Here is a 23,573-nt window from a genome sequence, read left to right as displayed (position 1 = left end):
GGAACAATAAATTGCAATTAAAGGTAATTCTTTTTTAAATACAGTAAAGCCCCGGGATATGGCGCCCACTCCTGACAAGGTTTTCATTTTACAACAGAGATCAGATGTTTGTTTTGTCAACAGCGCTTTCCGGACTATACGACATCAACAACAAATTATTCCACATGCCCAAAAACTTCAAACATTGTGGTGTTTGTGCATATGACGACTTATGTCTCCAAGATCCCTGTCTGCTATAGGTCCATGTCTCATAATACTCTGCTCTGCTATTGGTTTGCAACACGGCATCATTAAAATGCCGACACGCTATTGGCTGAATTACCTCACACAATCCCTTTCTTTGCATTCCATTCAGAATCTCTTGTGCTGTATAGAGACTTTGCAAGTCGACTGTACGATACTGTATTTTTTATCGCTATGGGTCCAAGACTTGCAGTGATGCTCAATGGAGAAGCACAAACATGATAACCATGGAAACAAAGAGCGCACACGATCCGCTTCCCTAGCCAAGTTGCATGGGCATAAACATTTAACGATGAGTGTTTTATGCTAGATATTACATGAATTAATGAAGACTTGCACACCGATGTATGTCACTCAGCTTTACTGGAAACTTCAGTAATTACATTGCAAGTTGGTGCCCCGTTATAACGGCACCGGGTGAAACATATACATTATAACAATGAGGGTGATTCTGAAAAAAAAGTAGACGATTAAAGCAATGATCTCATTCTAAAGGCATGACAATCCCCTCTAGTTTCAAAATCGGTTTCATTTTTAAGCCACTGAGGCCGCCCCCCCCCCCCCCCCCCCCCCTGCATCCACCCGCTACCCCATTCGACCAGCTCAAGGTCAACTCACATTTAAAGTGAGTCAAATTTAATTTTTTCTGAACAGTACATGCATTTTTATATGGGGTGTTATTTGATCATATAGATATATCTTAAACAGAAGTAAGACTTAGTACTATATGTTATATTAATGTTTCGATCTGTGGTTTCGGAAGGCATTACACAAATTTCAATTTGCGTTCTTTAATGCAGTACAGCTTGATGACGTATCCATTTATTTCCCAAAACTAAAGTACTTTTACATAATCGAGCAATAGATAACTGGACTTTTTTTGTACACGTTTAGTGTATGTGTCCCAATTGAAAAAGCCTCAATTCAAAATGTACATTATGTTGAAATCGGAGCCTGTTTTACGCCGCTTCAATTATTCAAAAATAGTATTAATTATTTTAATATATTTCAGTGAGTTGTATTATTAATATAGTGGAAGAGTTATGACTAAAAAAATAGAAAATCAAAAATACAGTACAGCGTTATTGATCTTATGTTTGGTTTCCCCATGTGACGATGTTTACATCAGAATCCCACAAAGTGAACATAGACAGTTCATTTTAAAGATTTCAAACAAATCGTGTAGTTCTCCTTTTCAGTGATAAGATAATCACGTTATAAATTTAACAACGCGTTTACTAGAAAATGAAATAAAATGGGTGTAAGGATGGGAGCTAACCTTTAGCTGAGCGACCAAACACGAGAAACAAAGCGGATGCGCTTTGAAGTGACGCATTGAGTTTCACTTTCAAAGTAAAAGCATTACCACAAAGCGGAAGTGTGCCGTTTTTTAAGTGACTTTACACCTCGTAAACTCCGGCTCTTTTTCGAGAAACGGCTTTTTCGGCTCGGCTGCCTAAAAAGAGCCGACTTTTTTGGCTCCCTCGTGGTTCTCGAGGTTTGTTTTTGTTTTAAATGATAGATTATAAATAATTTAGAAATGTAATTCAACCACTTGATTTATTTTGAAAATGTATTTTACCTTTTCTTACCTTTTTTGTTTGTGTTCACGCATAGACCCTTTAAAATAGGACATGACGCGAGGGAAGGGGGAGAAGTTTTGTGCGTTCAAGTCAGTCTATGTTTACGAAGTACGGTGTGAGTTACGACCAACAGTAGCTCTTGTGTGAATGTTTATATCGCTTATTATTTTGTTCTTAATCAGCGACTGAATGCATCATTAAACACGTCAAGGGTTATTACGGCAGCTGGATGCTTAGTGCGCAGCCCCACGGTGCCCAGCTCCAGGGTTAGATTCCAGCTACCGGCCTCCCCCGTGCGGAGTTTGCATGTTCTCCCCTGTGGGTTTCCTCCGGGCATTTTGTTTTTCTTCTAGATTAGGGAGACGTGCATTCCAGGTCAATTGGTGACTCCAAATTGTTCCCTTAGTGTGAATAGCGTATGTCCCCTGCTCACTGACAGCTAAGATGGGCTCTAGCGCCCCCCACTACCCTGGACAGTGTAAGGGATGCTGAAAATGGATGGATGGATGGATGGAATATATTAGCCTTATATTAAGAAAACAGCAGAGAGATTAACCAGAGATTCGAGAGATTGAGAGGAAAAAAGAAAGAAAGAAAGAAAGAAAGAAAGAAAGAAAGAAAGAAAGAAAGAAAGAAAGAAAGAAAGAAAGAAAGAAAGAAAGAAAGAAAGAAAGAAAGAAAGAAAGAAAGAAAGAAAGAAAGAAAGAAACAAAGAAACAAAGAAAGAAACAAAGAAAGAAACAGGAATGAAGACACAGAAAGAAAGAAAGAAAGAAAGAAAGAAAGAAAGAAAGAAAGAAAGAAAGAAAGAAAAAAGATAGGAAGAAGAGTGAAAGAAAGAAAGAAGAACAAAAGAAAGAAAGAAGAGCAAAATAAAGAAAAAAAGAAAGAAAGAAAGAAAGATTGAGAATAGGAGTGAGGGAAGACAGAAAAGAAAAAGAGAAAGGAGAAATAAAGCAAGAAGAAAGAGAAAGATAGAGAAATATAATGAAAGATAGAGAAAGAAAATAAACAAAACAGAAAAAGAGAAAGAAAGAGAACGAATGATAACAAAATATAGAGAGAAGTAGAGAGAGAAAGAAAGAGAGAGAGATTGTATGAAAAATAGAACGAGCAAAAAGAATGGGAGAGAGAGAGAGAGAGAGAGAGAGAGAGAGAGAGAGAGAGAGAGAGAGAGAGAGAGAGAGAGAGAGAGAGAGAGAGAGAATTAGATAGGCAGAGGAGCCGTCTCTCACCGATTACTTCGAGTCGGCACATAAAACCACTTCGTTCTTGAACGACCCCTCACTAGTGGTTTAGCTCAATGCACTATGGCGAGGCTATCCCGTACTGGGATAAACAAAGGAAAATCATCTTGAAACATTTTGTGATTTTCATCGTTTGAACTCAGTGTTACAGGGTTTAAGAGCTCATTACGAAATAGCATATTTTATTTGTTATATTTCGGAGCGACACAAATCCATCTTCGTCTTTATATGGGCATCACACTCCAAAGATGTAATTTCCTGACTTCCTCCATTTGCGCAGCAACAAGGACGTCGGGATAAACCGGGGCCGCCTCCAAGTCCACGTCCAGCGTGTACTTTTTCCCGCTTACTGCATGATGGTCAACCTTTGCTGTCTCTGCTGCGGTGAAATCCCTCAACCCCGCCCCCGACAGTCGGGACCACCGCGGGACCCCCACCTCGCAGTGCAGCTGCAGCCCACTGGCAGTCCAAGGAGTCCGGATACAATCGCACCAGTCAACCGAAGCGACTGATCCAGAACTTGACATGCGAGAAGTTCCAGGATGCTCTCCTCCGACCTGGACTCCACCGAGGACACCGAGGCAAGCGCTCTCAATGATGCCGAAGACGTGGAGCGGCAGGCGGATTCTCCGGATGAGAGTGATGTGGATGAGGTAATTGCTTGGCGCTCTTATGTTCCCCTGCACTGTTCCGAAGAATCCAAAGCAAAGACCCCATCACATACCTGTCAACCTCCAGGGCTCCATGCCCTTACAAACTGTCGTATTTTCCCTTACAAAATACAAAATAATCTTACTTTTTTTTCAAACGTGTTTATTTATGTAGTTTAACATGTTATATTGTACATGTGTTTCGTTATATCATACATATTGCTAATTAACATTTTGCTGTGAGATCCTGAGTTGCTTGATATGAATGAGGTTTATTATAAAAGTAGCTTGGACGTTCACTGTAGAAGGAAAAAATATATGCAAATATAATTAAGTAGAATAATACATTTTCTTATTCAAATTATGAATTTATTTTCTGCATTAAATTATTGTTGGTAGTAAACCGATTAAAGGGATAACCACAAACTTGTCTTTTTTCATTTTCTCCTTTTATACTCCTTTTTTTCTTAACTTCTTTATACAACAATAATGATTCGTAATATAATGTATCAAAGCAAGTGAGCCGTTTGAGAGACGGCTCTCTTTAATGAGTTGAGCCGAAAAAGCCGGTTCTCTAAAAAGAGACGGACTTCCTTTCACTACATAACTACCACATGAAATCCGAGGCGGCAGACGCATGCGCACAGTAGCATCGAACCGCTCGCTTCCTTTGCAACGAAGAATACGATACTGAGATAGAGGCTTCCGCGGCGAACTCGTTTGACTTGATTGATTTGCCGTTTCGTGATAGTCGGTGTATACCGATGGTACCCATCATTGACAAATTTGTGTTTTTCCGTACAGATTTTCTCGTACCTCGTACACGTCTTAAAATGCATAATAAACGTACTTTGTACGGCAAAAACGTACAGGTTGACAGGTATGTTTTATTCCCTACAAACGGGACCGGTATTATTACAGTAGTTTTATGATTATAGCATTTTTGTAGAATTCTTTTTTTTTTGCATTTTTGTACTGTCTCTGTTGTATTTTGTAGTAATTCCATATAAGAGTGTATTTTTTGTATCTTTAGTATTTTCTAGTATTTTTCTAGTACAGTGTTAATGTAGTCTCTTTTTTGTACTATTTTTGTCTTATTTCTCAAGTAATTTTCACGTAGTATTTCCATAGTAGTATTTTTACAGTATTATTACAGTAGTTTTATGATTACAGTACTTTTGCACTATCTCTGTTGTATTTTGTAGAATTTCCATATAAGAATGTTTGTTGTATATCTGCAGCATTTCTGTAGTATTTTTGTAGTACAGTGTTACTGTAGCTTTATTTTCGTAGTATTTTTGTCATATTTCCATAGGAGTTTTTTTAGTATCGCTACAGGTGTAATTTGCAGTATTTCTGTTGTAATCCTCTTGCAGTAGTATTTTAGAGGTAATATTTTTCTAGTATTTTTTCATACTATTGTTCTAAGTAATGGTATTTTTTAGTATTTCAGTAGAAGTATAATTGATGTATTTCCAAAGCAGTATTTCAGTTGTATTATGTAGAATTGTTTTAGTATTTCCATAGTAGTATTTTTGTCATATTTCTTTAGTATTTTTGTACAGTTACTGTGGTTGTCTTTTTGTAGTATTTTTGGAGTTAATAATTCTGTAGTGGTCGTTTGTCCTAAAGTATTACTGTGGTAGTATTTTTGTAGTAATTCTATACCATTTTTTATTTTCAGAAAAAAAGAAAAATATATTATGGGGTCCCTGTTTTTAAGCACTATAATTGATATTTAGTTTTGTAGTTATTGTGGAGTATTTTTCTTGTATATTTGTAGAAGTATTTTTGAGTGGACACACAAAGTGACAATGGTGGTACCAAAAAAGTTGACCACTCTTGGGGGCCCCCTAGTGGTTGCGGGACCCTAAGCAGCCGTTTCGCTCGTTTATTTCTTCAGAGCGTCATTTTTATGTTTTTGTTGTTGTTTTATATCATAAAAATAAATGCAACCATATTTAGCACATACCATTTAAGCTCAGCCAACTACTCCCCTCATTAATGATTGCCCTCTTTTACTCAATATTAAACATGACAAACACAACGTGGCACCGATTTACTCAAGACAAAAAAGAATCGGTAAAATCAAAACTGAAATCGTGTAAACAAGTTTATTTTATTTATAAAGCTAAGAGTCCATATCATACTGTATAAAATGCATTTAACACTGCAGTGAAAAATAAATACAACAAACACTCACAACTCGAGACATCTGGTCAAGTAGAAATAGGCAACTGCACTTCAAATATTTTGTCCACAACAGTCAACAGTAAAACAATATAAAGTGACTATTTTTGTTTTCCTTACAGCTCTTTGAGACTTCTTGTAATAAAGGGCTACAAATAAATATGCCTTGCCTTTTGCAATAATGTTATAGTCAATATTGACAGATGTTTCTATCCCCGCAAAGAACTGTGTCTTTTCTTGATTTAGAAAAATATGAAAAAGCTGCAGTGTAACCATATTTAGCACACTAAAATCGACTATGCCGAAGGGCTGATATTGATGTATTTTCCTCAAAGTCTGATAAACACATATTCAAAAATATGATATGACTCTATATCAGTGGTTCATTTTTTTTTGCAAGAAGATGTACAATTAAACATATACTGTACTTTTTTGAACAAGTGCATATGCGAAACAACTGGACCTCACAAAAATGCAGGGTGGAGGATTGATTATTATATACGTACGTGTCACGGTGGCCCATTGCCCCCAATTGGTCCCACCCGTTTGGCAACAGCTGCGGCTCATAGACTGATTGGCCTCTCTCCTATTTAAGCTCAGTGCTCTCGCTCACCCTTTGACAGTCCGTCAACGAACCTATGCACCCGCAAGACGTGTGTTTTGACTCTGTCCGGTATCCTGCTTGTGTATACTGTCCGGAATCGATCCGGTCTATCACGTCCTGTCTGATATCTGACTCCAGTCTCCAGTGTTTGGTATCGATCCTGTCTGTCTCATCCTGTCTGATACCTTGCTACAATCTTCAGAATCGGGTATCGTTCCCGTCTATCTCATCCTGTTTTATATCAGACTCCAGTCTCCAGTGTCTGGTATCGATCCCGTCTGCCTCGTCCTGTCTGATACCTTGCTACAATCTCCAGTTTCCGGTATCGATCCCGTCTGTCTCGTCCTGTTTGATATCGGACTCCAGTGTCTGGTATCGATCCCGTCGGTCTCGTCCTGTCTGATACCTTGCTACAATCTCCAGTATTGGGTATTATTCCCTTCGATCTCGTCCTGTTTGATATCGGACTCCAGTGTCTGGTATCAATCCCGTTCGTCTTGTCCTCTCTGATACTTTGCTACACTCTCCAGTATCGGGTATCGTTCCCATCGATCTCGTCCTGTTTGATATCGGTCTACAGTGTCTGGTATCGATCCCGTCTGTCTCGTCCTGTCTGATATCTTATCGCCAGTCTTCAATTTCCGATATCGATCCTGTCTGTCTTGTCCTGTCCGATATCTTATCGCCAGTCTTCAGTTTCCGATATCGATCCCGTCTGTCTCGTCCTGTTTGATATCGGACTCCAGTCTCCAGTGTCTGGTATCGATCCCGTCTGTCTCGTCCTGTCTGATATATGTCTCCAGTCTCTTGTATCTGGTATCGTTCCCATCGATCTCGTCCTGTTTGATATTGGTCTCCAGTGTCTGGTATCGATCCCGTCTGTCTGGTCCTGTCCGATATCTTATCACCTGTCTCCAGTTTCCTGTATCGATCCCGTCTGTCTCGTCCTGTTTGATATCAGATTCCAGTCTCCAGTGTCTGGTATCGATCCCGTCTGTCTCATCCTGTTTGATACCTTGCTACAATCTCCAGTATCGGGTATTATCCCCGTCGGTCTCGTCCTGTTTGATATCGGTCTCCAGTGTCTGGTATCGATCCCGTCTGTCTCGTCCTGTCTGATATCTGTCGATCCTCTCTTTCCCTTTCTCTCCGGTATCGATCCTCTCTCTCCCTTTCTCTCCGGTATCGATCCTGTCTCTCCCTTTCTCTCCGGTATCAATCCCGTCTGTCCGGTATCTGTTCGTGTATCTGGTATCGATCCTGTTTGTCCCGTCCTGTCCAGTATCGATCCCAGTGCCTCCGGTATCTACTCGGGTATCTGGTATCGATCTCGTCGGCCAACGTGAGAAACGTTACTCTACTGGGTCCTCCTCCTGTTCTGGTTCTGACAGTAAGCAAACAAATAAACACAAGAACAACTCCCTTCCTTCTCGACTTTATACGCGAGTGTACTCAAAAACATACACACACAACAAAAATAGAATAAGAAGAAACATTATCAGGCAGGCATCCCAGAAGGCAGACGTATCAAGCTTTTTCAAACAATTTATTGACCAATTGAATTAAAGAGCCGAGTTTATTCTTTTCAAAACTCGTCTCGCCTTTTTGTACCACCACATACGTTTTTAGATCGTTATGTCGGGAAAACGGATGAAAAACTTTGTTTAGTTATTCTGAAGGGTGGCTACACACAATTTAGGTGAATTCCTTTTACCGTTTTGATAGTTCAACAGGGTTGGGTAGGGTTACTTTAACTGGATTACTTTCAATTACTTTTGGATTACCCCAATACCAAGTATGCTAATAAAAGACAAAAGAAACTAAAAATGAATAAAATTATGACTCACAACACGTGGTAAGCTTTCTCTCCTGGCTTTGATCTCTTTGATCTCCGGCAAAACTAACATAAAATCGGACAGAAACAAAATGAAAATAAATCCAAACAGCTTGCCAACATCATTTTTGCCGTTTCATGTATTCCGTTACTCCCCAAGCCTGCACAAAATTTAGTCATTTTATTCATATTTAGTTTCTTTTGTCTTTAATAAGCATATTTGGTATTGGAGTAATCCAAAAGTAATTGAAAGTAATCCAGTTAAAGTAACCCTACCCAACCCTGTAGTTCAATGTACTTTAATCAAGACATTCACACTCTTGGATTTATGGACTTTTCTTTTGCTAATCAGGAGGTAGAGCGCTCGTCTTGGGATCAAGAGATCGCAGTTCGAATCCCGGCTCCTCCGTGTTACATGTCAAAGTGTCCTTGGGTAAGACACTGAACCCCTAATACCCCCAATGTGCAGGTTAGTGCCTTACATGGCTGCACGGCCGCTATTGGGAAATGTGAAGCACACTGTAAAGCGCTTTGGCACCAGCTCGGTAGCCTAGATGGTAGGGCGCCCGCTTCGAGACTGGGAGGTCGCTGGTTCAAGCCTCGGCCGACTTACAACATTGGTACTCATTGCCTCCCTGCTTGGTGCTCGGCATTAAGGGTTGGAATTGGGAGGTTTGGTCACCTAATGACTCCCTACACAGCAGTTGGGTCTAAAAACCCGGCGCCAATCAAAGGCGGCACGTCACGTCGAGAGATTCGCATGTCAAATGATTTCCTGTATGTATCATGTTTATGGTTTATACTGGCGGAATAAATAAATACAATACAATTCATCTACCGAAGAAGCTTCAATAGAACACAAAACAATAAGGAGAAAATAAAACAAAACAAAAATAGAAGTTGAGAACTTAATCTGGCACCATTTGGATGGACAACAACATTGGCTGGATTATTACGTTATTGTATTTTGATAGAATTTCCCATTTTACGCCACACCAATACCAATATTTAGCAACAACGAGATGTTCTGCAAAATTCTGCGTCGATGAATATGAAGGCCCAGTCTTTATGTCCTCGGCTGTAGAGCAATGAGACGAGGACCACAGGATGTAGAGTGTTGAAGGAGAGGTTGACTGCTTGTGGCTGGAGGCTTCTCTGAGGTCGCTGGTTTTGTCCTACCAGTTTGGCCGCTAGCTTGATCAAGCTTGGCTGCCGACCTGGCAAGGATCTCCGGTTTCCCGTTGAGCTGAGACCTGGCCAGGACCGGCCTGGGCCTTGGTCCAGCTCCTTCTGTCAGGACATGCCCTTCTACCTTGTGGCTGGCCAAATTCGAACTGCCCTTGCAAGGTGAGACGTGTACTAGCTCTGGGTTCCGGTCTCCCGGGAGGGGCAGACCCCCTGTGGTGGGGTTGTCACGGCAACCTTTGATGTGCAAATGCAAGCTAACGCCCACCCTTCCCTACCTTACATTTTAGCAGTACCAGTCAGATAACATATCTCTATGATTGACTTAAAACACAGTATTTACTTCATATGTTTGATCATTTTCTGACATCGCAAAATGGAATTCTGACCACACTTTGAATACTCTACGAGAGAATTAATTACTTTTGGAAAAACTGTGTGGTGGACCCTCTCAAGGTGTACTTGATCTGTTCAGGTTTTCAAAAAGGTATCCTTGGGCAGGGGTCTCCAACGTGATGCCCATGGGCTCCAGGTTGACCTCTCAGGACAGTTGAGGTGCCCGCGGACCTGTTCTGGAAATAGCTCACCAGTGCTGTGTCATTGCGATTTTCCAGTGAAATTATTATTTTTTTAATTGGTTGGCTATTTAACTTTATTTTTAATTATTAACCTGGTAATAACACAGTAAAACATTGTAATAGCATAAGTTGATATTTTAGAAATCCAAATAAATTGATTCTGGTTCATGAGCTTATCTATTCAAGTATTGATATTTTTTTAAACAAATAATTAAGATAATACAGTGAGAATATATTCATGTATCAAACAAATCATTGAACTTTTTATTGATTTATTTTACAGGAAATACAATAAACTAAATTGAACTTTATAAGTCTTATAACGCAAATGAGCAGAAATGTGCAGGTTTTATTATTTATTTGGCAACGTTTTTACCTTTGTAACTAGCTATCTTCCTGCCTTTTTAGCTAGTTAGCGAGCTATATGGATAACTTTTACATTTTTTTCCATGCTATCTAGTCAACATTTTATCTTTTTTTGCTATTTTTCCGAAGCTAAATTTTGACCTCTTTTTAGCTTTCTATCTGGCTAGTGAGTTGGCTTTTTACTCTTTTAGCTAGCTACCTAGATCCCTTTTAGTTATTTACCCGTTTGCCTTTCTGGCTATCAAGCTAGCTTTTTAGCTATTTAGGAAGCCATCTAGCCAGGTTGCTAATTCAGAAATTTTTATCAAAAAGCTGTCAGCAAAGAACAAAAAGCAACAAGAAAATCATTCGTCTCGCATTTGCACTGTTTCGAAAGCTCTTAAAATGGGCTTCTGCCGCAGGAGGCTGGCATTACTCACCAGAATTGCATCACAACAAATAAAAGAATTTGATTCCACGAATCAGTTTAAACCGAATTGAGTCGACAGCAGCCCGAGCAGACAAACTTTTTTCGTCCAGGAAGAAATTGGGTTACATCGGCAGCTTCCTGTACCGTAAATATAACACTTAACTCTTTCAGTGCCATTGATGGTTTTAGATGTCTTCTGAAACATTGTCAGACATACCCATCAACGGCAGTCAGTGTGTTAACTAAAACCACAAAAGACAAAATCATATGCTGACCTTTTCCTGAACCTGGTTTGAAAAGGCCCTGAAAAGGATTTGAAGTCCTCTGTGAATGCCAAACCAATCATCCTTCCCGTTCCCCCGGAGACCATAAATCTCACCAAAAAAACGTGTCAATCCATTGAGGAGACGTCAGCAAGTCGATTGGTGGGTTTATTGGATCCGTCAAGGACTCTCTCTCTTATACGTGGAATAGCATATAAATCCATATTGGATCTTGAATCATTAAGTGTGTGGAAGGTGATAAATAGTGCCCGTCCGCATTGAGGACGTCACTGCTGCCGATGGGTCTGTCCTCTGTGTGGTTCATCACAACAATTGAATCAATTTCTTTTTTTTCCGCCCATAAATCAAGTCATTGACGCTGCTTCGCCTGAGCAGTAATGAAGAGCTTGTTGTAATCTTTTCACTCCATTAAGCACAAAATGACAAAACGGGATCATAACATGATGGGAACATTGTCTTTTCTAATGCAATAGATGTAGCTTGCACACAAACGATTTTATCTATTGCAAGACATAAGGGGTGTGACTTTGTTTTAGGCCAGGAGTCAAAAACCTACGGCTCGCAAGCCATATATGGCTCTTTCATGAGTACGGTGGACTTGGGGATATGGCGCCCGCCCCGAGACTGGGAGCTTGAGGTTCAAGCCTCGGCCGAGTCATACCTAAGACTTAAACATTTGTACCCGTTGCCTCCCTGCTTGGCGTTTAGCAATAAGGGTTGAATTGGGAGGTTTGGTCACCTAATGACTCATGACACCTCAGTTGGGTTGAGCGAGGGGGCTGGGAATCCCCTCCTCTGAATCAATCTCCCAAAAAGAGTCAAAACGGACTCTAGCCATCTCCCACTAGGGGGATATGGCTGTGGTATATATAATGAGTACGTAAGACTCAGAGGTAAAAACATACTCATGCACATTTCACCCATAGCGTGGAGTTGAGTCGAGTGCATGTTTAGCTTACGTAGCAGAATAGAATATGCGGTTCGGTCCAGCATATACAGAGCATACGACCGACTACAACAGGGGTGTCAAACTCATTTCAACTCGGGGCCACACGATATAACAAACATTCTGTCGGGGGCCGGACTAGTAGATTGAAGAGAAAGAAAAAGAGAGCTTAATAAATAAGAGAAAGAGTGAGGGAAAAGAAGAGAGAGGGCGGGACAAAGAAAGAGAGAGAGGGAGAGAGCATGAGAAACAAAAGAGATAAAAAGAGAAGACGTGAGAGAGGGGGAAAGAAAGGGAGTGGAAGAAAGAAATCCAAAGAGAAATAGAAAGACAGAAGGAGAGAAAAGAAAGCGCGAAGGGTAGGAAGAGAGAAGAGAAAAGGAAAAGATTAAGTTAGAGCAAAAGAAGTTAAAAAGACACACAGAGAGAAAGAGACAAAGAGCAACAAAGGAAGATAAAGAGAGAGAGACAGAGAGTGAAAGAGACAGAGACAGAGAGTGGGAAAAAAGTTGTGGAAGAGAGAGAGAGAGAGAGAGGGAGGGAGAGAGAGAGAGAGAGAGAGAGAGAGAGAGAGAGAGAGAAGAGAGAGAGAGAGAAAGAGAGAGAGAGAGAAATAAATACAAGTACAGTGTCTTTGTGAGAGGCACCTCGCTTTGGCAACATCAAGTTGACATATTTCAACCTGCAGCTTGTTTTTCTCTTGTGCTCTCTGAGTGTTGTCTCGCGGGCCGGATTCAAACCATTAGCGGGACTGACCTGGCCCGCGGGCCGCCTGTTTGACACGTGTGGACTACAGTCTCCAGTCAAGGTGTCACACCAACAAACCCCGTTTTGGATGTATGTCACTAAGGAACCCTTTCTATGGAATCTCATTAAAAAATTGAGGTTCAGCGTTGTGGCACTTTATGATGAAAACCCACAGAAAACTGTAAACAGCCAGAAACGCCAGCCAAACCATCTCAAAAAAATTTCATCAAGCCGCTAAGCAAGCTCTCTCACCACACCAGTTCTTCTCCTTACTTCCTTATCCCTAACCCATCCAACGTGTCACTCCATACATACTACACAGACATCTCTTTTCGAAGAAATTAAACCTATTACAGGTAGTTAAAAGCTTCTGACTTATGTCTTATATCATTGTATTGTATAACTGTTCCTTTTGTTAATTAATGCTCTGTGTTGTTTTTTTCCGTGCTATGCCCAAATAAGAAGCCATATTTTTCTACTGAAAGAGTCTTATTCCTTACCGATCTCCTAACTTCTCTTCGCAGCAACGTCCGGTCAAGCAGTCCCTGGGTGCCTGCGTATGCCGCGAATCTCACTGGCGCTGCCTACTGCTTTCCCTGCTGATGTACAGCTGCCTGGGCGCAGTCAGTTGGTGCCAACTGAGCCGGGTCACCAAAATCAGCTTCAATTCGGCCCTCACCTCCACTTTCACTGCCTCCTTTGCCACGGCCATGCAGAGGGGGCCCCACCCCGGTGGCCATTCCATGGTCTACCACGACAGCCCCTGCTCGGACGGCTACGTCTATATCCCCCTGGCGTTCCTTTTTATGCTTTACGTGTTGTATATAGTGGAGTGTTGGCACTGCAGGGCTCGCATCGAACTCCAGTGCAAGGCGGACGTGGATAGTGTCTACGAGCGGGTGGCGCGCATGCGTCAAGCTGAGCCGTGTATTTGGTGGAAAGCCGTAAGTTACCACTTTGTGCGGCGCACCCGGCAGGTCACCCGCTACCGCAATGGGGACTCTTACACCACCACGCAGGTTTACAACGAAAGAGTCAACACCCATGTGGGTGAAGGCGAGTTCGATTACGCCCGCTGCGGAATGAAGGACGTTTCCCGCGATCTCAGGGGCTTGGACGAGCATCCGGCGACTCGCCTGCAGTTCACCAAATGCTTTAGCTTCACAGAAGCCGGCCCAGAAAACGATTACCTCAATCAGCGAGCTAGATTCTTCACAGAAGTTGAAGGTTTGGATGATTACATGGAGGCCAGGGAAGGTATGCAGCTGAAAAATGTGGAATTCAGGGACAACCTAATCGCCTATGTGCACCAGGATAATATGCCCTGGTATACGTCTCAGGTTGCTTTCTGGTTAGCTGCCCTTTTCATGCTCTCCTGGCCCCTGAGGGTACTTGTCGAATACCGTACCGCTTATGTGCACTACAGAGTCGAAAAACTGTTCGGGGTGGACTACACCGGCAGCGATTCGCCTCTGGACGAAGATCGAAATGTGAGCTGCTTGATTCCCAGAGTAGACACCTTGGACAGCACAGAGCTGGAGTGGCACATCCGTTGCAACCGCCAGGTGATCCCGAGCTACTCGGAGGCCATGTTGATCGACCGGAGCGCAGTAGATTCAGATTCCCTGCGTGACACCGAATGCACCACGTCCTCCAATTGTTATCTCCTGGACAGTAGCCCCACCGCTCATAGCTACGGGGCGCTCCAGAGTCAGCCCGGGAGACGGAGAACAAGGAGGCGTACCCTCACCAGTTCCAGCTGTTCTTCTCTGTTTTCCTGCCAGGGTGCACGGTTCAGGTCCCGCTTGTCCTCAGCCACATCCCGGTTCTCCCTCTGCCGTATGTACGGGTCACGGCGGACAGTGGCGCTGTGGAGGAGCCGCAGCAGTAACGTGACAGACCCCTGCTGCATGGAAGAGCAAGCGGGCCGCTCAGACTCGAGTCAGTTGGCGCTCAGCGATAGTCCGCCTAATTATAGCGACGCCAGGTTCTTTCCTGTGCTGATTGTGCACGGACCTGTCGGAAACGGGGACGAGGATGGTGGAGGAGAGCCTGTGCGAAGGGACTCATGTGTGGAGACATCCCTGTGAATAAAAAAGTAATTTTGAAAATTCACAACTACAGGAAAATGTGATTTAAGGATTATCATTCCTATACCACTGGTTAATTTGGGTAATTTACAGTGTTGGGCGCGTTACTGAAAAACAGTAATTAGTTACAGTTACTTCTTACTTCATTTAAAATGTAATTCAGTTTCCCCCCAGATTACTGACACCAAAAAGTAGAGCATTACTCTGAAAGTAAATATCTAGTTACAACCCCCTAAAACAAATATGAAATAGCAACATGAAAAAAGAAATAAAAGAAAACATGTTCATACTCCTCATACCCAATCATGAGAGCTTGCAATATGTAGCCAAGACACTCAATATCCATTTTGTCTCTGAGCTTCGAACCACTTGATCCCCTTCTCCATTTCTGGGTACTGTCCAAGACGTTTTTATTTTTTTCTCAAAACAAGGTTTATCGCAAAAATAATTTTACAATTGAAAAGACCAAAATTCAGCACACTTTTACCTTCAATTCTGAGGTCCCATCTATTTTTTGGTTCCTGTATAAGCCACACCCGCTCCCCACACACTGCCTACTATTCACTACTGGAGACACACAACAAAAGATGAGCACATATGCAGACCCCCATAATTTTGGGATTTTATTCTACAGTTGTAAATTCAGCTTAGATGTGAGTATACAGTCTACAGTAGGGAGAATATCTCCGTGAGGAGAAATTCAAACACTTCGTAGTCTGTGCTTGAGTAGCACCACAGTAACTATATTTAGTTGTACTTTGAAGGTAAAAATTAAAATGCCACCCTTTAGAGAGTGTTGCTGTTGGATTAAAAATGGTATGTGACAAGGTGAGTTACGGAGAAGTATTCAAAATAGATAATAATAAATCATGAATTATAGCACCGCATAGTTACGGCATAAAAGTACTCGTTACCGAGAAAAGTACAGGTAATTGCGTTCCAGGAACGCGTCGTTTGTAACTCGTGGGTGCCAACATTGGTAATTGGAAATACAAGCCATTTATTGATAAACAATTTATTATTCATAATAATTCACTCATTATAATTATTTCACCAGGTTAGACATCAAAGTTTTCAAAAGTATATAAAAACATTACTGCTGGAGCACATTCATGTAGGAAATATAGCAAATTTTACACCTTCCTACCTAAATTAGTATATCTTTGGCAAATGAATAATTCCTCCGCTGTCTGAAAGGAAGCAAAAGAAGCATAGTTCATTCGAGTAAACATTCCAGTTTTAAATTAGTGCTAATATTTGCTCTTGCTAATGTGTACGGTCCATACTAGCGGGCTTAGCTGCTATGCTAACCTGTCACAGATAAAGAGATCATTTATATCTTTACAGCATGTTTTGGGTGACAGTTTTTATTTCTGTATGTATCAGCGAAAGAAAAAGGGAAAATAAAAGACGAGGTAGTGAGGATTGAGAAAAAAAAATCATACCAGTAAATCGAATGTTTTATCTGAGTTTGACATCAAGAGCTAGCAACAAGAATGAATGTATCATTTTTTGGTGTTGAATGCCATTTTAAATAATCATTTAAACATCAAATCAGACACACGTTTTACTCAACAGTCAGAACATATACATACACGCATATATATATATATATATATTTTTTATTTTATTTTTATCTTTTTTCACAAGCCAGAAATGGAGAAAGGACCCAATAGCGTTCGTTTTACTCAGTTTTATTGATAAAAAGAGAGCAGTGCTTTCTTCCACGATTCGATGATCGTCAGACAACGGTAGCTGATTGCAGGAACGCGGAAGTGGCACTTCAGTGTCGAGCGAGGGTAGTCGTAGGCAGCGGGAAAACAGGTCGATACCCGAAGGAGCAAGGGCAGTAACAAGTCCAGAAAAGAGGTCGGCAATAGGTATCAGGCAGGAAACAGGGCAAAACAGATCGATGGCCAGGACGGAAGAGCAAGGCAGAAACGGGTCCAAAAACAGGTTGGCAACAGATATCAGGCAGGAGATAACAGGGCAGGAAAATGTCGGATAGTGCAGAGCTTGCCTAGCTGAAAGCATAGCTTCGCAGAACGGTCTGACGCTGGAAACAGGGAGCCGGGGGGTTTAAAAAGTGGCAGGGAGCCAATCAACGACCAGGGCTGTTGGCGCTAAAGGGGCAGCCGTAGGTGCCCCGAATCAGTAATCATGACATAAGGTATACAGAAGATTTCTTCCCTGATTTTGGAATAACTCAACCACTGTTGTACATACAAAATCAAACTATTTGGATTGCTTCTTAAGAAATAAAATTTTAACCAACATCTTGATTTCTTTTCACTTCTTTAATCTGTAAGATATTTATTTCACTTTTAAACCAAAATACTGAAACCATAATATTTAAATTTATCGAGATGTACCTAACAAACAGACACACGATCGGGCATTTATTATACGTCATTTGTCCTTTTTATAGATTCTAACAGAAAAAGACAAATGCACTATTTTGTATTCTTGTCTTTCATACAATATTCCCATCTTCGGTATTAACACATTTTCTATGTCAAAAACAATGTATATAGAACCTGAAAAAGACTTCTGTACTGTGTGATATCAGAAAAACTGGCATATTTTTGATAAAAGAAAACGTTTCGCTGTAAAGTATCTATCTATGTGAGTAATGAGTCCATTCAATTGTGCTTAAAAATATTCCTAGACTGCATGATGCTTAGCATAGGTGTTATCTGAACTGTAAAATAAAGAAAGGTGCTTTTTATTATAAAAATGATGCCGTTTGATTTACTGTATTGTGAGTCAATGTCAGACAACATGGGGATATGCAGTTTCGTGTCTTAAGGTCACTTTGTCACAAACCAGGAACAGAAACGGGACCCAATAGCGTTCATTTTACTCAGTTTTTAATAATAAGGGGAACAGTGCTTCCATCCACGATCCGATGATCGTCGGTCACGGGTAGCAGATAGCAGGAACGCGGAAGTGGCACTTCCGTGTCAGCCAGGGTAATCATTGGCAGCGAGAGAAACGGATCGATGGCCGGGACGGAGGAGCAAAAGCAGAAACGGGTCCAGAAAGAGGTCGGCAACAGGTATGAGGCAGGAAACAGGGTAGGATAGTGTCGGAGACTACAAAAGCTTGCCTAGCTGAGAGCATAGGTTTGTAGACGGTCTGACATGTTCCTTTCGGAAAACGGGGGTTTAAAAAGAGTCCAACAGACAATCAGGTCCCGTGGCCGTTGGAGCCAACGGGGCAGCTGAAAGTGGGTTATACTTTTATGACAAGGAGTAATCTAGTCAAGTCAAGTCCCATTTATTTGTCTAGCCCTAATCACAAAATGTCTCAAAGAACTACACAGGTTACAAATACACCATCCCCTAATCTTAAACCCACATGTGGGCAAGGAAAACCTCAAAAACCTCAGCATGAGGAAAATGATGAACCTCGAGAAGGAGACCTCTGTATTTCTTCTTCTTGGCAGAGCAAAGTGGAGAGGGCTAAGAAGTTATACACACTCCACACAGATTAAAGGAAGGCGAGAGGCAAGAGAAATCAACTGGGCTAAAAACATACTTACACGCAAGCCTTTTTGCAACGCTGATTATTGTGTGTTGGCCTGAAAAAAATGTAAAACATTATGCCAGCGGGTAGTAGTTAGACACTGAAGAACAGCATGAGTAACTCACCATAAAAATGACTAATTTGAATTGCATCAGAAGATAGCATTTCCCCCTTCCTATTAAATTAAGCTAAAACCAACAGTGTGTTTGTGTAAAAACGCTTTAAAATCTCAAATTTAAGTTAAATACTAGGACCTCTGTAACCCAGAATGAAGACTGTCGTAACAGCATTTGACCGCTAGAGGTCACAAATTGGGCCCCATTCCATCCATCCATCCATATCCAGCACTGCTTATCCTCAGTGTGGTCGCGTGGGTGCTGGAGCCCATACCAGCCATCTTCGGGCAATGGGCCGGGACACCCTGAACTGGTTGCCAGCCAGTCAGTGAGCACAGAGAGACAGGCAAGGCATGTCTTTGAAATGTGGGAGGAAACCAGAGTGCCTGGAAGAAACCAACAGAAGCACGAGGAGAAAATGCAAACTCCACACGGGGAAGGTGCAGTAGCTGGACTTGAGCCCTGAACCTCTGTACCGTAGAGCTGCGCGCTAACCACCCAGCCGCCATGCCACCTGGAACCCATTCCATACCAAAAAAATACCAAGGAGTAAATTTATCACAGAATTGGTCTAAATATTCCCCCTTGTGCAACTTTTTTTAGTAGGACAGTATTCAATTGCAAAGTTTTGGAGGAAAGCAAAACAGTTTGACACCCCTGGCATGGAGTGTCCATTAATCTGAGGTTGGGATCGCAAAGGAGTATCAGACCACTGCGGGGGATAGAAACATATGCTAATACTTAACTAATGATTTGGAACCGCCAGTATACTGGATAAAAATATCCTAATAACAAAAAAGTATATACTAAGTATTACTTATGTGTGATTGATAAGTGTAAACTTTTAATAAACACTCAAAATAAGGAGAGAGAAGACATCAATGGATTTTAAACTTGCAAGGAGGGCAGTGAAAGAAGCCTTCGGATAAGGAATTCCTACCCGTTCTGGGGCCTTTCTCTGAACTCTTTCTCGTTATTACATATCCTAGGTTACAAAAGCAGATCCGCCCTAAAGGGTGTGGGAATCAAAGAACAGTAATACGATTGGCCCATAGCGACGATGATGTAATGGTGAAAACAACGAACAACAGTGCGCAGTAATAGCATCCTATGAAATCTCAGGTGTCCAATATTAAAAACAGAATCACCATATTAGATAACATTATAAATAAATGCATATCTAAAGGAAAATGTTGTACGATTTACCTTTAGGTATTATGTGTTGCTATTTTAGCTAGTTATCTAGCTCCGTCTTAGTTTTTTATCTGAGTATTGTCACAAGGGAACCGGACCAGAACGGAGGCAGGAAGGGAGAACTCATTTGCGTTGACGATCAGAACTTTTATTTAGCAAAATAAAAGTCGTCCAACTCTCAAGGACAAAACAAAACAAAAACAGGCTTACAGGCAAACAGGAACTTAGACTAGGAATACTAACAAAACAAGCTTTTACTCAAAACGTGCAAACACAGGTTTCCTCCGACTCAAACAAAACAGGACAGAGCAAAACAGAACAGAAAATGTAATGAACCAGCACCCGCAATACCCACAACCCACCCTCAAGAAGCAAACGCGCAAATTAGGCGATCTGCTTCAGCTGGTGCCCAGGGGGCGGGGCCAGCCGGTCGCCACGGCGACCATGCTGGCCATGACAAGTATGAACTTTTCATTACAAAATGATTATCATTGATTTAATCATATTTGGCCTTTGGATTCTATGTAAACCAAGACATATTTACTTTTCCCATATTTTGCTTAAAACATTTCCGTTCCCACAAAAATATTCGAAATAGCTTGTTATATTTTACTAATTATTTTTTTGTTGTTGTGTTCTGTACAGCCCTTTGAGACTTTTTGTAATAAAGGGCTATACAAATAAATATGACTTTACGATCTTCTATGGCAGCTTTAACAAAACAAAATGCCACTGTATAAAAAAACATATGCGCAATAACATCCCATAATGTCAGATGTAGTTCTTGTCAGGCGAGACAGAAGGAAAACTGAGATCACTCGCACTCGTTTCTTGGTTTTTATTGGAAGGAAGGAATGACAAGGCGTGATTCTTCGATCCGTTGTTTGACGGATTGACGAAGCTTGACAGGCGGGTGAAGGCTTGGCGGGAATGGTCGTGGACAGGCGTAATCGTCGTGTTGTTGGTCGGGGCTGGAGAAGAAGGGCGTCGTCATGTTCGGAAATGTGACAAGGAATCAGACGGGCAGGGCAGGTTGTAGGCAAATTCGGAAACGGGTCGGCAACGGAGATCAAGTAGAAGAAAACAGGAGGCAGGCAAAGAGTCGGAGGTACTGGCTTTCTGAGCAGATGGCAACAGGTAGCATAGTACAAACAGACAGCTTGTTTCCAGAAGCTGAGGATTTGAATGGACAGGGTGCACCAATCAGCTGTCCTGGCTGTTGGCGCCAAATCCTGAGCACAGGTGTTCCAGATCCGGGGGATTGTGACAGTTCTGTCATCTCTTGTTTATCACAATTAATGGGGACCAGAATCCCCCACGATGTGCGTGAAGTAGCCCTTGCCCAACATTTTTAACATGCAATCTGCCAGCCCCCCACCCGCAGCAACAGTCGACCAGGGATAACAGATCACAGCTGCTCGGGTGCTGTTCATTTTTGGCAGAAAAAACGAGAAAAAAGAGCTGCCATGCATGACGCAAATTTGCTCTCTCATCCCCCGAATCTTAGCTACAGACAACTGGCGAAAATGGATCACGGGCAAAACTGGACAGTTCATTTTAGGCTGGCCACAAGGGATTAAAGAAATGCATTCCTCAATAGTTTATAATGGATCATGGGATATTATAATATAGCTATAACATCAAATTATAGTTAGTGTGAGCCAGCACGGAATGCCTCCCATATACTTTAGGGACAAAAAAGAAAAATCCCTAAAGTACTGGCAATAATGGATCACAGATGCACGAGTGCAGTTCATTTTAGGTGGAAATACCCTAATGGCAAAAATAAAAAACATAGGCCTGAGGAAGGAGCGCTCTCCTGGCCCCTGCTCCGATACGAGATTGGGGATAAAGGATCGTGACCACACCGGTGCAACTCACGTTTTGGTGGACAGAACAGCAAAAACAGCTGCCAGTACCAACAAAAATACACTCTGCCTGCACCCACTCGCTGCAAAAGCTGATTGGGGATAATGGATCGCGGAATTTTTTTTCAACCTGCTATGCACTTAAGGCCACAAAGTATAAAGTGCAAAGTAGCAAGGGAAGTAGAAACACACAAAAGGATTATGAATTATTATTTTTTTTGATTAAGTTATCCTGTGGGGCAGCACGGCGGCGCAGTGGTTTGCGCATGTGCGGCACAGTTCATGTCTTGGGAACCTCCTGCGTGGGTTCAAATCCAGCTTCAGACTTCCTGTGCGGAGTTTGTATGTTCTCCCCGTGCTTGCGTGGGTTTCCTCCCACATTCCAAAAACATGCATTTCAAGTGAATTGGCCGGTCCAAATTGTCCCTAGGTGTGAATGAGCGAGTGAGTTGTCTGTCCCTGTGTACCCTGCGATTGGCTGGCAACCAGTTCAGGGTGTCCCCTGCCCACTGCCTGATGCTTGCTGGGATGGGCTCTAGCACCCCCGTGACCCTACTGAGGATAAGCGGTGTAGCTAATGAGATGAGATGAGATGAGATGAGTTATCCTGTGTCATAAAGGACAACTCAATTATCAATTTGCACGAGGTAAACAGTGACAGTGGCAAACTTTGAATGACACTTTTTATGGATATTTTTAAGAAATGGCTTCCTTCTTGCCACTCTTCCATAAAGGCCAGATTTGTGCAGTATACGACTGATTGTTGTCCTATGGAGAGATTCTCCCACCTCAGCTGTAGAACTCTGCAGTTTATCCAGAGTGATTTTGGGCCTCTTGGCTGCATCTCTGATCATTTTTTTCCTTGTATGAGATGAAAGTTTAGGGGGACAGCCCGATCTTGGGTTGATTTGCAGTGGTCTGATACTCCTGTCATTTCAATATTATTGCTTGCACAGTGCTCCTTGGGAAGTTAAAAGCTTGGGAAATCTTTTTGTATCCAAATCCAGCTTTAAATTTCTCCACAACAGTAGCTCGGACCTGCCTGGTGTGTTCCTCGTTCTTCATGATGCTCTCTGCGCTTTAAACTGACCTCTGAGACTAGGAAGGGTGATAGCTGGATTTGAATCTATGACCTCAGAATTGTGCCACAGACACGTTAACCACTTATCTACCGTGCCACCCCAAAAGCAGTTACAGTGGAACCTCGGTTTTCGAACGCGTCTCAGTTCGAACAAATAGTTTCTCGACCAAAAATTTTGAGAAATGCTTGCTTCGCTTTTCGTTCAAAAAAATCAGAGTTTGAACGCCGGTACGCTAGGGTGCGATGCTGAGCAGTGTACGGGTGTAGATCGTGTAGATTGTCCCCACCCCTCGTGAAGAACTGTTATCACGTGCGCGCGCACTTCTTTTCGCTTTCGCTTTTAATGTCGGTGAACGGAGTGTTTTAGCCCCTAATTATGCCTCCGAAGAAGGTCGGTGCACGCAGCAAAGTTGCTACAGGTGAAAAAAGAAGAGTAGTGCGTACAACTATTGCATTTAATAAAGAAATAATAGCAAAATATGAAGGTGTGCGAGTTTCCCTTCTTTCGAGGGAATAGAGCATAGCTTCTGCAGACCACCACAAAGGTAAGAAATCCTATTCATAATCATTTTCTTTATCCTTTAACCGCTCACCACTCTTTGTGGAGACCCGGGTGCTAAATGACGTGTAAACGACCTGATTTTTTTATTTCTACACGTTCATGTTAGCGTAATCTTTCGTACGGAAGATTACGCTAACGCGAACGTACGATTAGCCTGGGTGGAACGGATTAAAACGATTTTACATTACTTTTAATGGGGAAAAACGATTTCGGTGATAAAACAAATCGGGTTTCGAACAGGGTTCTGGAACGGATTATGGTCGAGAAC

The 23,573-nt window shown here is 41.9% G+C and overlaps 2 protein-coding genes across 6 annotated transcripts in view; one reads left to right on the top strand and one right to left on the bottom strand.

Moving 5' to 3' along the window:
- The window catches only part of rpap1 (RNA polymerase II associated protein 1), a 33,929-nt gene extending 32,345 nt beyond the window's left edge, over nt 1-1,584 (bottom strand). For all 4 annotated transcript variants that reach the window (XM_088354801.1, XM_088354803.1, XM_088354802.1 and 1 more), the window contains exon 1: nt 1,523-1,584. The gene's annotated coding sequence lies outside the window, so the exon portion shown is untranslated. The remainder of the gene's footprint in view (nt 1-1,522) is intronic.
- A 1,483-nt stretch (nt 1,585-3,067) lies between these two features.
- Nucleotides 3,068-16,550, top strand: LOC148351807 (transmembrane protein 151B). 2 transcript variants are annotated; one of them, XM_088355004.1, is made up of 2 exons: nt 3,068-3,726; nt 13,391-16,550. In XM_088355004.1, the coding sequence occupies exons 1-2, from the start codon at nt 3,616-3,618 to the stop codon at nt 14,954-14,956; spliced, it is 1,677 nt and encodes a 558-aa protein (XP_088211130.1). In that variant the 5' UTR covers nt 3,068-3,615; the 3' UTR covers nt 14,957-16,550. The 2 variants fall into 2 exon arrangements, with proteins under 2 accessions (XP_088211130.1, XP_088211132.1); XM_088355006.1 differs by lacking the exon at nt 3,068-3,726 and adding an exon at nt 8,702-8,820.
- Nucleotides 16,551-23,573: the final 7,023 nt, after the last annotated feature.

Source organism: Urocampus carinirostris, chromosome 15 (genome assembly GCF_059441175.1).
Source record: "Urocampus carinirostris isolate Australia breed hairy pipefish chromosome 15, RoL_Ucar_1.0, whole genome shotgun sequence".
NCBI classification, from domain to species: Eukaryota; Metazoa; Chordata; class Actinopteri; order Syngnathiformes; family Syngnathidae; genus Urocampus; species Urocampus carinirostris.
Note: the sequence above shows the minus strand (reverse complement) of the source record. Positions and strands in the feature narration are given on the sequence as shown.